Source organism: Helianthus annuus, chromosome 9 (genome assembly GCF_002127325.2).
Source record: "Helianthus annuus cultivar XRQ/B chromosome 9, HanXRQr2.0-SUNRISE, whole genome shotgun sequence".
Taxonomy (NCBI): Eukaryota; Viridiplantae; Streptophyta; class Magnoliopsida; order Asterales; family Asteraceae; genus Helianthus; species Helianthus annuus.
In genome coordinates, this window is record NC_035441.2 from 134,903,532 (window position 1) to 134,919,379 (window position 15,848).

At 33.4% G+C, this 15,848-nt stretch overlaps 3 protein-coding genes across 3 annotated transcripts; 2 read left to right on the forward strand and 1 right to left on the reverse strand.

The window, feature by feature from the left end:
• Nucleotides 1-597: 597 nt before the first annotated feature.
• Nucleotides 598-3,044, forward strand: LOC110874702. Its single transcript, XM_022123190.2, has 5 exons — nt 598-628; nt 1,821-1,876; nt 1,966-2,277; nt 2,378-2,809; nt 2,907-3,044. Exons 2-5 carry the CDS (start codon nt 1,829-1,831, stop codon nt 3,042-3,044), a joined length of 930 nt encoding a protein of 309 aa, XP_021978882.2. The 5' UTR covers nt 598-628; nt 1,821-1,828.
• Nucleotides 3,045-5,176: 2,132 nt separating this feature from the next.
• On the reverse strand, nt 5,177-7,662 carry LOC110876407 (replication protein A 70 kDa DNA-binding subunit B). The gene is made up of 9 exons (XM_022124581.1): nt 7,371-7,662; nt 7,202-7,289; nt 6,725-6,852; nt 6,544-6,628; nt 6,322-6,460; nt 6,006-6,217; nt 5,618-5,933; nt 5,437-5,517; nt 5,177-5,344 (listed from the first exon to the last, which is right to left on the reverse strand). Exons 1-9 carry the CDS (start codon nt 7,660-7,662, stop codon nt 5,177-5,179), a joined length of 1,509 nt encoding a protein of 502 aa, XP_021980273.1.
• Nucleotides 7,663-10,660: 2,998 nt separating this feature from the next.
• LOC110878780 lies at nt 10,661-13,017 on the forward strand. The gene is made up of 2 exons (XM_022127140.2): nt 10,661-12,882; nt 12,915-13,017. Exon 1 carries the CDS (start codon nt 10,785-10,787, stop codon nt 12,861-12,863), a length of 2,079 nt encoding a protein of 692 aa, XP_021982832.1. The 5' UTR covers nt 10,661-10,784; the 3' UTR covers nt 12,864-12,882; nt 12,915-13,017.
• Nucleotides 13,018-15,848: the final 2,831 nt, after the last annotated feature.

A 15,848-nucleotide genomic window follows, 5' to 3' on the forward strand; every position in this document is an offset into this window, starting at 1 on the left:
TTTCTATTCTTTAAAAAATCATACATCATCTTTATTAATATGTTTTAAATTTTATTTTTTGAACCCGTGTGTCACACGGGATCGGGATATAAGCTAGTACTACTCTATACACACATTCTAACTTCTTGTTTCCATTACTAGGTGTACACCCGTGTGAACACACGGGTTTGTTCTAATAACAATCGGAATCAAATGCTAAAAAAATATTATAACATATTATTTAAATTTTTGTGTTTAGTTACATATCTTTATAAAACAATGTTAAAGATAGTTTGTTTTAGTCTACATGTTTGATAAGCATGACCTAATTTTATGTTGTGTAATAACTTCTTATATATGACATTAATTTATTTTGACACATTGTTAGTGTAAAATTCAGTAAAAGTCCATTGTTATTGTATAATTCAATAAAAGGCCTATTCATTTTAGGTTGTAAATAATCAAATTTCAAAATGGGCCAAAGAATTTGTATCCAATTAGAAGCTGTTAATGGGCTTGTGGGTTGAAGGCCCTGTGTTTGAAATATAGCCCTAAAGACATTTTGAATAGAACATTTACGTCTTTCGGAACTAACTTGCGAGAACGAAGAGGGAGCTTTCTTCAAGATCTTTGGCAAACGAATCCACAGGTAATCATCTATATGCATCAATCGAAGAGTTTGTTGTTGTAAAATCTTCTCTTCTGGTAATTTATTATACCACGGTAGTATATATTCGGCTCTTGGGTGTTTATTCTATGACTTATACTTCTGATTTTCATATTGATGAACGATTGAAGTTAATAGTTGTAGGCATTGATGATCGATTGAAGTTAATAGTTTTAGTATTTGTCAAATTATTTTATTTCACCTCAATTAGGGCAATGTTAAAAAGGACTGTTTATTAGACTTTGTATGAAGATTTTGTACGATTATATATGGAATGATATTTGCTGAACTGGACCAAGTTACCGCAAGTCTAGACTAATAACAGATTATGCTCGAGTAACAATATGTATTTTAATAGAATTTTGATTTGATTTTCTAAAAAATAGTGTAATTTTGAAATGCTTTTTGACTGTAATTCTGAAATGTCAGCTACTTGTGGATTCTAAAATCGTTCTAAATCGTATCGAGTTACATGGGAATTATAGTGCATATTTAATATACATTTTATGGATGTATGATTGAAGATTTGTAATGTACATATGACTGGCTGTTATGTAATGGTCTAAATTTTGTTAGTTGACCTTTTAAAACAACATATATCAGAAATCAAATATGTAGAAATAATGAAAATCTGCAAGTTTATGTTGTTTAGTCTTCAAATTTTGTATAAAGATTTTGTATAAAATTTTGTATAAAAATTTTGTAAGACTATGTTGTTTATTATAATTTTAGTTTGTGTTTTTTGATATTGAAATAGTGCGGATATATACTTTTGGGTTGGAACAGTATATTGTATTATTGCTTAGCAACAGGGTTTTATAGCAACAGTTAATTGTATTAAACAGTAGATTGAGTGTGCGTTAGGAACAGTAAATTGCACTCAATAGTAGATTGAATGTCATTTAGGAACAGTAGATCGGCTTCCTGGGTAGCAACAGGAGTTTTGGTTGATTATTCAATCAATGAGCTAGATGATACATTTATGTTTTCAAGTCTTTTTTTTCGTCATTCATATTCAACAGTTATTGGCACTATTTCAGTTTAGATGATACATTTATGTTTTCAAGTCTTTTTTTTTTTTTTTGTATTCTTAACATTTTTTTGAATAATCTTTTAATATTTTATTCTTTTATTTATTAATGATATTAATACAATTTTATTTGATACTTCAAAGTTATAAGGATGTATGGTTTTGCATGTTACATGGAGGACAACCAAAGAAAATGTTTGGTTAGTACCCTGCTCTCGGTTATGGTAAATTTAGTTTTCTTTATAATATCATATTACACAATTTCTAATTTTAATTTATTTATGCATAGGTTCTCCCAAAAAAATATAAAGAATGGATAACAGACTTTAACTATCCATTGGGCTTTGTGAAAATGCGGACAACGAATGGGCAGGTCTTTGAAGTGAAGGTATATGAGTTAGCAAACTTCTGTTATTTTTACAATGGGTGGTATTCTGTTGTTGAAACTTTGAAGCTACAATCTGGATCCTGGCTGGTATTTCAGTATGAAGAAGCATTATCAAGTTTCCGAATATTTTATTTCTATGACAATATTGAATTTGCTCCATCTGATTATTTTTACTACAGACCCAATGGTGCTTTTGATAAACCGGATGCTATGGTATGTAGTTCACAATCTGAATTCATTATATTGATTATGGTTTGTTATTTATTTATTGTTAGTATATATATTACTAATGTCTAACTTTTTTTCATTGAAGCATATCAATCGTTTATTTGTACATCACAAGATGGACAATACCATCCCAAACTATCCAGTAGTTATTAGAGGTCCTGGAAAGCGTAAAGTGTTTGTTCGAATGGAAGTTTTTGACAATCAGCTTTACATAACAACTGGATGGGATCGGATTAAGAAGAAATTGTCAATAACTGATGAGCATATGCTTGTGTTTGCAATGATTGATCTTCACAATTTTGATATGTTCGTTTTCAATTGTTCAAAGAATGCTGATTTAGTGTTGCCGCCGGAATTATATGCTGCTGCTGTTAAGGAAGAAATTAAAGAAGACGTTATTAGTATTTCTGATGCTGAAGATGTGGATGAGGTTAGTAATCGCACAGAAGCTAATATGCTCCCTGTAGCCAGGAATGAGGAAACTATTCCAATAGTTTTCCGTGTGGACAATCATTTTGTAAGTTTATGTAACCAAAAAGTACTCACGATCTTTAGGATGTATTAATGATATCATTATATTATCTTTGTTAACATAATTTGTTTTTTTGTTACAGCGCATTAAAAAACATCTTGCTAAAAAAATTGGCTTGGATAGGAAGAGGTGTTTAAAGATTGTAGATGCTGAAGGTAATGTTTGGGATGTTCAAGTGGGAATCGAGGCTCCGGATGGTCGGTTTTACATAAAAACATGAAGAATTTTGTGAAGGACAAAAAGATGGTTCCTCGTGAAGAATTTACCCTTAAGTTCGTGAAGGGTAAAGGTATTTTCTTGTTTGACTGAATGCTTGTATGGCTGTTGGAGTTGATGTTATGATGTATGGAAACAATGTTTTTTGTATATGGTTTTTGGTTTTTGGTTTACTTAAAACTGTTTTGTAATAGTTGAAACCGGCAGTTTTGACCCTGTGGTACGAAGGGTGTACATACAGATCAGTTTTTTTTGGTTAATCACATACTAAAATTTCAATGTATTAAAAGCATGTGTTCTTCCTAATGACTAATGAATGGAAGTATTACTCGCATTAGTGATTCCTTGTGTTTTGTATATATATTATTATTATTTGGCTTTCATTGTCTTATAACTATTAAATCTATCACAGTTTAAACATGTCTACTTTTTGTTAAAACAATATTAATAACAATCATTATTATTAGATAAAAGAAACATGTTGATAGGATATTCAAAAGATTATAACATATTCATTCATACATGAAAAAGAGTTTTATACAAAATGATATTTTTATGAGCACTACAGATTTTGTAGAACTTCTTTGTAGACCACATTAGTTGTGGTTTTAGATACTTGTTTTTCGCTGTCACATATCAAAATCTTCAAACCACTCCTGCTCTTTACTCGAGATACAGCTACTTAAAGTTGCCCGTGACTAAAAACCGGACGTGGAAGATATAGTCCTACACGTTCAAGTGATTGTCCCTGGCTTTTGTTGATGGTCTTTGCAAAGCACATGGATAGTGGGAACTGTCTTCGAGCAATTTTCACTGGTAATCTTTTATCACTTGGTGTCATTTTCAATCTTGAAATCAAAGTATGGTGACCTATATTAGTTCCGGTAATAATCTTTGCTTCAATTACAAGTTTTCCAAGTTTTGTTACTTGAACATCCACATTAAAAACCTAAATAAAAGAAGACAAACCTGCAGAGAAGATTTCCAACTTCTGGAATAGAAAAACCTACAATTAAATGTTGATCGAGTGCTTCCAAAGTGTGAGGGTTTTCAAATATGCATTGAGATTCTGGCGCTAATTTTTTATCTTCAGTTTGATACAGAGCGAGTTAATAAGAGGGTATGTTTAGCGGAGGTAATGAGATTAGGATTTAAGAAAACTGATTAAAGTTTTGGGCCTTGTGGGTTGGTTTTATAGTTCACAACTTATGGACCATAAATTATTGAAAGGCTTATACCATTTAGTAGAAAACTGCAGCCGAATTAAAGGACCTTTAGTTGTATTTATTTTGTACTGATTTTATTTCTTTGTTTCTTTACAAACTGTTTTTGATCTGCTCCATATCTAAATAATTTAAATTGATACTTAACGTAATTTATATGGATTTAATTAATACATATTTTGTTAATCATGCTTGTCTTGGTTTTATGAATCTATTCATTCTTACAATGAAGTTACCATACCTGAGATAGACCCGATTTACATTTGGATTTGAAGTTTGATGATTCATTTTAACGGAGTCACACTTTCAATTAATTTATGTGATCCTTAATTTATGTGCATGGAGAAAGTTCTATGGATTTAAATGCTACATATTTTCCAAACATCCTTCTATTCGTCTTATCAATCTATTGGTTCCTACATTAGTTTACAAAAGGGTTGGTTAATATTTATGAGTTATCTATATTAAATTATCAATTTGTCATAAAGAAAACTTACTTCTGGAACTTTAATTTAATAACTTGTTTGACATAATTAGTGGATATTAACAATTTCTTTATAATGTGGTTATAAACTAAACATACATTGAAACGTACCATTAAAAAGTAGAATTTATACTACGACAAAGCATACTAAGCATCGCATAAACTATATTGCAAAAATCAAAACACAGATTATAAGCAAAGATTATAGTTAGCAGCATAAAAACATAGTTTATAATACAAAAAATTAAACCACATCATGGTTTACCACACAATCCAAGTTCATAGGCTTACCAACATCTAACACATACATACAAACTGTTTCAGTAGTTAACACTTACCAACAACAACCCAACTTCCAAAAACACATACTTAAGTACAGACCAAAAGTTAGACTCGCTTAAACATCAAAAGATAAAGACATGAAAGGAGCTAGGTTTTAACCCTAGATGACCTCTTCCGATTATTTTTGCTGCTAGAAGACAGTTCCCCAATATTTTGACCTTCCACATCCTGCATCGAACGTTTACCATTCGGACTGGTGCCCGAATCCTTCTCGGCTTCGACAACAGAAGAGTCGGCGGTAACAGATACAACATCCTTGAATTAAATCACAAAACAACTACTAAAGTATCAAATAAGGTAATATAATCTACAGACAAGAAAAACAAAATCATAGAATCCATATTCACTTTTGAAATAGCAGCACCAGCCATCTGTGAGGACTCAGATAATCTCTCAACTTTGATTTCTGAACCTTCTTGACTAAACACCTATTATCAAAATATTACCAAAAAAATTCAACTAAGTTATTTAAGCTACAAAAACTGGAAACCAAAAACACATCAATAAAAGATATCCAAAAACTATTACCTCATCAACAACCTCAAGACCATTACCATTACCAGCAACCAACTCAGCAAGTATGTCCGGATCATCACATAATTTTTGGATAGTGTAAACATGATAGTCATGGTTAAGGTTGTAATCAGAAACTTCAATTTTAAAAGCCAACTTTTTTTCAACCAACCGAGATATTTCATGTGGAAAACTCTCAGTATCATTGGCCTTCACTTGGCGTTCCCTTATATCACTCGCAGTTGAACCAATGAGCTTCATTACATCTTTATCAAACATCACGAAAGAGATACTACCGGTTTCATCTTGGACTCTCAAATGTACCTTGAACCTGTAATAAATAGTAGTTAAATTACATTCACATTATAGGAAGCAATAAACCTAAAAAGCAACATTAACTTACTTAATGGTTATCGATGTACATTCTTTATCGCATTTCGGACAAACCAATGAAGTAGGAGACAGATTCATGACCTCATCAGAAATGATTTTAGCATATTGTAAGTATTCAGTTTTAGTCAACACCTTCTTGTTACAGTTTCGACATGCCGGATAAAACCACCCATAGTTTTCTTGAACAATTTTGATCGTTGCAACTACCACACATGACATTACCTATAAAATGAAAGACAAAACTTTATTAACATACTAATACTATAAAACATAGAAAACAGTAAAGGAAATTAAATGACTTTGAATGGATATAGAAATATTCATACGCTTTCAATCTCAATTATTTCATCAACATGTTTCTTAGGAGTATCAATTAGAAATTCTTGACGGACTGGAAATACACTCTGAGATGAAAGAATGGTTTGAGAAGAAGAAGCACCAGCTTCAAAGTGTTTCACTAAAAGCCTATGAAAACAACATTAGTGTTAATACTCACACTCATATTAAGAAAAATATGAAAAATAAGAAATATAATTCAGTAATAGTACCTCCTACGAAGTTCATTAACCTCATGAATTTCTTCGTTGAGAAACAATCGAGTTCCAAACTTATCATTCTGAACGGTATATTGTCCTGCATGTAACAATATACATATACAACAAATTCATTACAAATGAAAAAAACACAATGCAAACACTAAAGTAAATGAATCAGTCAAATGTAAATTACCCTGCCACAGCTTAATCTTCGCATGCTGAATGACAGCCATGACATTCTCAATCGGATTGTTTTGCGTCAAGAAATCATTAAATTGTTGTGCATATCCATTCCACAAAGTACAATGAACTACTTCTCCCCTACAACAAACAGATAAAAAAAACAGCATTAAAAGTTCCACTAAAATTTATACTATCTATTAAAAGAACAATAATCAGTCACAATAAATAATGCCAATGATTTAATCTGTCTTTGTATTAAATGCAATGAATGTCCAACTCCCACATTAATTAAAGACAATAATAAAACAACAATCTGTCTTTACATTATTTCCAATGAATGTGCTAATAATAACATAATCATTAAAGAATCATAAACAGATATAAAAAAACATAAATAAGAAAAATCATTTAATGAATCCTCAATACATTAATTAAATACAATAATAATACACAAACAAATTTATTTAAGTGGGATAGAAAAATTTACTGCACATCTTGAAGATCAAAGTTCATCCTTTTTCTTTCATTCGGAAAGACTTCCATATCTCCACACCACACAACAATTCCAGCAACATCTAAAATGGCAAACATAGCAACAGTCATCAGATTCAAAAATGTAAGCAAAATATATATCAGACTATGAGAAACAGTCCTACCAACAGTGACCAGATTCTTTCCCTCTCCTTTAAGAATTTCTGAATGTGCCATGAAGTTAAATCCATAATCAACCCCTTCCCAACCACTGGCACGTGTAACAGCCGTACAACGGTAAAAGTTAATCTTGTAACCATGATTAACAACTTTGTAGGTATCATTGTTTTCTCCAACACCAAATCTGGATAGAATAACAACCTCATCCTCATGGAGTTGAGAGATAAACACAGGTATCAATGGAGCCTTAATACCTGCTTGAATTTTACGACCCTGACCATTGCAGTGAAATACCATAGTTTAGAAATAATCAACCAAACGATACCTCATTATTTCTAAACTTCTGAAACAATTAGTAAGATACAATACCATCAAATTTAATAAGACTAAAACAAAGAAAGACCAAATAATATTCAACTCAGTTTCATGACATGAAACACTAAAACAAAACACAAAATATACACAAAAGATTGAACTCAGTTTGATGAAATGAAACACTAAAACAAAACACAAAATATACAAAGAGAAAATATACACAAAAGTAAATTACACAAATCACAAAAAAACTTTCAAAAAAAACCTTCCATTTCATTTCATGTCACCAAGAGAAAAAGTATGCATCTTTCTTTCTTTATAACTCACCCTAAACTCATCTAACACTAAAACAAACATACTTTTGAGAAGTTTAGAAATAAACAACCAAACGATACCTCAAAAAAAAATATAAAACATACTTTTCAGAAAATATAGATAAGCCCAAATAACACAAAACAAAGAAACAATTAGTAAGATACCATACCATCAAATTTAATAAGACTAAAACAAAGAAAGACCAAATAATATTCAACTCAGTTTCATGACATGAAACACTAAAACAAAACACAAAATACACACTAAAACAAAACATACTTTTCAGAACACAAAATATACACAAAAGTAAATTACACAAATCACAAAAAACTTTCAAAAACAACCTTCCATTTCGTTTCATGTAACCAAGATTAAAACTTCAAAAAACTTTTCATCTGTGATTCTTTATAACTCACCCTAAACTCATCTAACACTAAAACAAACATACTTTATGATTCACAGAACAAACATCTATCGCTTTGATCAATAACCAACTAAACAATATTCATGTTCAGTCCTTTATATCTAACCCTAAAACATGTAAGAGTATCAGAAAATATAGATAAGCCCAAATAACACAAAACAAAGAAACAATTAGTAAGATACCATACCATCAAATTTAATACAAAACACACAAACAAATTTATAGATAAGCCCAAATAACACAAAATATAGATAAGCCCAAATAACACAAAAATATAGATAAGCCCAAATAACACAAAACAAATAACACAAAACAAAGAAACAATTAGTAAGATACCATACCATCAAATTTAATAAGACTAAAACAAAGAAAGACCAAATAATATTCAACTCAGTTTCATGACATGAACTGTTTTTATATCAGAACACAAAATACACACTAAAACAAAACATACTTTTCAGAACACAAAATATACACAAAAGTAAATTACACAAATCACAAAAAAACTTTCAAAAACAACCTTCCATTTCGTTTCATGTCACCAAGATTAAAACTTCAAAAAACTTTTCATCAGTGATTCTTTATAACTCACCCTAAACTCATTTAACACTAAAACAAACATACTTTATGCTTTCACAGAACAAACATCTATCGATGATCAATAACCAACTAAACTCAGTTTCATGACATGAAACACTAAAACAAAACACAAAATACACACTAAAACAAAACATACTTTTCAGAACACAAAATATACACAAAAGTAAATTACACAAATCACAAAAAACTTTCAAAAACAACCTTCCATTTCGTTTCATGTCACCAAGATTAAAACTTCAAAAAACTTTTCATCTATGATTCTTTATAACTCACCCTAAACTCATTTAACACTAAAACAAACATACTTTATGCTTTCACAGAACAAACATCTATCGATGATCAATAACCAACTAAACTCAGTTTCATGACATGAAACACTAAAACAAAACACAAAATACACACTAAAACAAAACATACTTTTCAGAACACAAAATATACACAAAAGTAAATTACACAAATCACAAAAAACTTTCAAAAACAACCTTCCATTTCGTTTCATGTAACCAAGATTAAAACTTCAAAAAACTTTTCATCTGTGATTCTTTATAACTCACCCTAAACTCATCTAACACTAAAACAAACATACTTTATGCTTTCACAGAACAAACATCTATCGATGATCAATAACCAACTAAACAATATTCATGTTCAGTCCTTTATATCTAACCCTAAAACATGTAAGAGTATCAGAAAAAACACAAACCTAAACTGTCCAAAGAACACAAACACAAACATCTATTACACAACCAAGAAGCTTAGAAATAAAAAACAAACCCAAAATCATGGGGATTAGAGAATCATCTCTGTATAAACACTAAAACAGTAAAATAAGAGAATCATCACTACACAAATACTAATACCTTCTCATCGATCAACACGAGATCCATCCGAAAGGGCTGAATCCATTTGCGGATGATTCGACACTTGATAGTCCACATATCTTTGGATGGATTCAAATCGTCTATGAAACTGAGTGACAAACACTGTGATTCACCGACGGATTTATTCTCCGATGACATTTTGCCGAGAATGCTTTGTAACAGAAACCCTAGATTTTCTTGAGAAATCGCCTGAAATGAAGAAAGAGAGAAATGTAGAAATTTGAATGAAGAAAGCTTTGTGCTATATGTTTCAAAATTGAGAAGAAAGAGACGGTGATATGATGTGCATTAAATGGGGATTCAACTCCCCATGCATTTTCAAATTTACCTCCTAAAATAAACATGATTTTTGTAATTTTTGAAATTGAAATACTTGATTTGTATATACATTGAGATTTAAAATGATTAAAACAAAATCGGATTTATGACATCAGCGGAATGACATCAGCGGAGTCTATGTGGCATCCTATGTGGCATAGCTAATATCATGACAAGTAAGCAAAGTGATGTCAGCTTCTAAGCTCCTTTTATAGATAGTATAGATGTTTATATCGATCAAGATGATAAACCGGTTATGTCGGGATCTAAAGGTTTATGGCGATGCATCTATGATGATGGACTTCGGTTTTCAGTCTTTGAAGGACATTGTCGGCGGAAGATCCACGGTTAAACCTTTAAAAATTTTTAATTATCTATCTAACAATATATCTTTCGAAGGGCCACCTTTTTATTTCTGCAACATCTTTTGTAACATACCTTTTTTTCTCAACCAGAAACGTTCCATTCAATTATGAATTATTAAGTTATGCCATGAATAATAATAAAATAATACAAAATGCCACTGCTTCCCAGTTACCACTATCACCACCCGCTAAACCCTAATCATGAAACCCATTAATCTGATCATCTTGTCCGTCTTCATAACCATTAACTCAATATCAGCTGCCCCTGCAACCACTATAATCTTCACCACTAATGGCCGATCAAGATACGCCTTCGATGTATTCTCTCTTCCACTCGACACCACCGGCCATGAACTCCAACTCACCGACGGTACCTCCGTCAACTTTAACGGCCACTTCGTCTCTTCCGTCAACCCAAACAAAAACATAAACACCGTCACTGACCCTGACCCATCGTCTGTTAAACTCATTTACGTCACTGAACGAAACGGAACGTCAGCCATCTATCTCGATGAAGTTTCTGTTTCTGTTTCTTACCCTGGTCTTGACCGCACCAGAAAACGTTCTGTTATTGAGACTGAGTCAACTCGGTCTCAACACCGACTCGTGGGTGGAAACGGGCGGGTTTCGATGAAAGATAGACCGAGTTTGGTGGGTGATTTGTTGATTTACGTGTCGACTCATGAGGATACGGGTGTGGCTCGGACGAGTTGGGCTGCGGTTTACTCGACTCAGTTGTCATCCGGGTTGACTCGGAGGTTAACCACGGAAAAAGTAGCTGATTTCAGTCCGGCGGTGTCTCCGTCGGGTTTGTGGACGGCGGTGGCGAGTTCGGGAGAGAAGGGTTGGGGTGGGGAGGTGGAGGAACTCGACACAGATATATATGTTTTTCTGACTCAGAACGGGTTGGACCGAGTCAAGGTTGTGGAACACGGTGGGTGGCCGAGTTGGGTTGATGACTCGACGTTTTATTTTCACCGGAGAGGTGAGGATGGGTGGTGGAGTGTTTATGTTGCGATTTTGCCTCAAGATATGCCTTTTAGTGTGGACTCGGTGGTGACTCGGCGAGTCACCCCACCGGGTCTTCACTCGTTCACTCCAGCTGCTTCGTTAACAAAGAAAAATATTATTGCAGTGGCAACTAGAAGGCCCAATTCGGATTATCGTCATATAGAGCTATACGACGTCATATCTGGGAAGTTTAAAGATTTGACCCGGTTAGTTGCTCCGAAGGCCAATCACTACAACCCGTTTATATCACCAGACTCCTCCCGGGTCGGGTATCACAAATGTAGAGGGGCTGGAAGCAATGGGAAGATGATTAAAAATGACCTGTTTCTTGAGAGTATTAGAATAGAGGTACCAGACATTTCGTTGTTTCGGATTGACGGGTCGTTCCCTTCGTTTTCACCCGATGGGAGTCGGATCGCTTATGTTGGTTTGCCGGGTCTTTATGTGATTAACAGTGACGGGTCAGGTAACCGAGTGATAGATCCGGATGTTAGTGCATTTCCAACGGTGTGGGACCCCAAGCGTAAAGGTGTGATCTACACGAGCCTCGGACCAACCTTTGCGAGCGAGGACACCAGTGTTGATATATACTCAGTTGAAGTTGATTTGGATGAGCCGCGGTTTACAAAACTCACCATTGATGGACTAAACAACGCTTTTCCAGCGGTTTCACCTGATGGGAAATGGCTTGCTTTCAGGTCGGGTCGAACGGGTCATAAGAATTTGTATATCATGGATGCTGTTGAAGGTGAGAAGGGCGGTCTAACTCAATTGACAAACGGACCATGGTCCGATACGATGAGTAATTGGTCTCCGGATGGGGACTGGATCGTATTTGCATCCGACCGTCACAACCCAGGTTCAGGAAGTTTTGGGTTGTATATAATCCACCCAAATGGAACTGGGTTGCGACACTTGATCCATAGTGGCTCAGCCGGACGCACGAATCACCCATGGTTCAGCCCGGATGGGAAGCGCATTGTTTTCACCTCAGACTATGCAGCTGTTTCTGCTGAGCCAATATCGAATCCACATCACTATCAACCATACGGAGAGATATTTACCATGAAACTAGATGGTTCAGAGTTAACCAGATTGACCCATAACTCTTTTGAAGATGGAACCCCGAGCTGGGGTCCCAAGTTTATGAAGCCAGAGAACGTCGAGTGGTCAATAGACGAGGAAAAATGCTCGTTTGAGGATAGTGAGTGGCTCGCAATAAGTAACAGAGTTGATATCGACGAGGCCAAGATCCAATGTGGCGGTTAGATTGTTCGCGTATTTTAGAGTATGTAGAATATGAAGTAAATAGATAATCAGGCACGAATAATGTATCCATCGATGCTTGATAGTACAATAAAATCCAGTGGTTTGTTTTGATTTTGGTTTTGGTTTTGTGTTACTATCAAGGATTTTGCTTCTATTGTTGGTTGGTTCTGCTTGTCAAGGGTATATATTCTACACCCTTTCCATAAATAATTAAATAAAATAACTTGCAAATGAAAAATTAAGGGAAAATCATATTTTGATGCACTATTTTAGTTTTTTGTACATGCATATTCATTCTTTAAATTTGTTTAATGCCAAACTCAGGTTCAAGTCACTCTCAGAAAAATATCATGCTGCACAGTGGAAGGCCTTAACTTGGACTCAGTGGTGCTAATATGGTCAACTCTGTAATTTACTAACATTTTTTTATTGTTGGTAAATTGGCCTTTGAATTTAATTAATGGTGATATAACTTGCAAGTGATATGATTGTGGTTGTTTTTAGGCAAAGCTCCACATCTCATTGAAACCTTCGTCATGCCTGTAACACTTTTAACTCTTTAAGCAAATCCTACATCCGTCATGAACTAGAGAGATATTGGATTCACGAAATGCGCAGCGTCAAATAACTTGGTTAGATTTTGGGTGCATCAACTATGTATGATAAGAGAACATCATGGTTAAACATGCTTAGGTGGGAGTGATGGATGACCTCCTCAAAAGTCTCAATTTGGGCAACCGAAATAAATATGTATGGCTCCTTGTTAACAAGGCGTACAATATTGGTCCGTATGCTATAAGTCTTGTTTTGATGTCTCACATGACTCCTTCCGACACGGTTTAATGGTAATTTTCAAAATCGTTTATAGTGGTTCCTCAGAAGAGTACAACTTGTGGAATTCTAATGTTTAGATAATAATTAGTGTTGGGGCTAGGATATATTATTATTCACTACCTTCTGCTACAATATGAAGGCACAAAACCATCACTTGGCATTCCACTTTAAATACATTCATAATTTCATGTCTAATGGGTCATCAAAGTTGATAATTACAAATTAAATGAGTCAGCCCGGGAAGATGATGCTTTAGACTATGAGCGTGAGTGGTGGGGTCAAACTTTCAAAATGAAATGGGCTAAACATATATAAAATCCGGGCCTTAAAAAGTCAACGGTTGACTGGAGCTTAATGATTCTTTTTGACCAATAATCAAAATATATACACATTAACAAAACAATAATTAGATGCGATGGGGAAATTGCAAATGGATCAAATATATACACATTAACAAAACAATAATTAGATGCAATGGGGAAATTGCAAATGGATGGGGAAATTGAATATGAGGCTGTTAGATACCTAAGTTTAGATGCGAAACTCTTAAAACTACTACATAATTTTAATTAAAACCCTAAAATTTTAAACTAAAACAATAAAACATACCATTTTACTTCCTCATTTTCTCTATGATTACGAAGTTCTATAAATCTCTAGATTTTCATAACATACAAAAAGTAGCTTGAATCAAATACATCTCTGAATTTAAAAATTAAGTAATTCTCATTGAAAGTCAAAACAAAGGAACAAATAAAATCAAATGAAACAAAAAACAAAACACATAGAACATCAAACTTCTTAATTATCAGAGAGGCGTATAGTCACTCTCAAGTCAAATTATTTCGGGTGTTCATCCGAATAATTCAATCGGATACAACTCTGATTTTCAAGAATAGAACCAGTGTATGTATAAATGACCAAAACACTAAATACGGATTTTGGGGTTAAGGAAGATTGTTATCTTAATTTTAAGACAAAAACTGTCATAAAACTGCCATTGTCTAGACAGGGGCTGCCGCCCCTTGGACTCCCAGGGGCGCTGCTCCCGGACCCCCGCCAAGGGGGCGTTGCTCCCTTAGAACCCCCGTAAACCCCTGTAGAGTACGGGCTCCGCCCATACACTTCGAATTATAATAACTCAAACAAGCGTGCACTCCCGCACCTCCTAACTTGCTTGATGTGTATTATTATTCGCTTTGAATACCAAGTCAATCCCAATTACACTAAAATATCTAACAAAACTGAACTTAAAAATTAATTAAGTCTCATTGAAAGTCAAAACAAAGGTACTAATAAAAGATGTCATAGAGAATTGGAGTTCATGCGGTTGTGTTCAAATTTTGTAGCCTTATTTCCAACCTATAAATTAACAACATTTTCTTGCTTTATGTAGTTGTAACACGTGTTTTGGGAGTTTTTTTTAAAGGGTTAATTGCATATTTACCTTTAAAAAAAACTCTCAATTGCATATTTACCTAAGCCTGAACAAATATTGCATATTTCCCCTTGATTAAGTAATAGAATGACAAATTTACCCATTATGATTTGTTTTATTAAAATTAAATTAAATAAAGACTGTTTTACCCTTAATTTTACTAAACCATGAACAATTTAATTTTAAACAGGTATCAAAATCATTTGGGTTTCTCCTCACTTTCACCGAATATACTTTCCAATTTGCAAGGTATTAGTCCCCTAACCCTCTATATTTGTTACTAACTGCATATGCATTATGATTACAAAATTATCTACTTAATCAATCGTTTTGTTTTGTATAGTTACTACCTGCATATGCATCACAATTTACCAGTGGATTGTTTTGTATTCAAATTCTGATTCATATTGTTATTCAAAACTAAACAAAACAATCTACAAACAAAACATTGCACCATCATGTAACGTCCCGGCCCCGTAGTGAAACGTAGGCAAAGGGATCTTGAGAGGGAAGAAACCAATCATTCATGTTTACCTAATTTCCCTGATAAAAGATTTTTCTTTTCTTTTCTTTTTTTTATTTATTTATTTATTTTTTTTTTTTTTTTTGATAAGGACAAATGTAAATGTAGTAAAAAAGGGGAAATCTGCAATATTTGTTTAGATTTGGGTAAATATGCAATTAAAAGTTTTTTCAAGGGGATATATGCAATT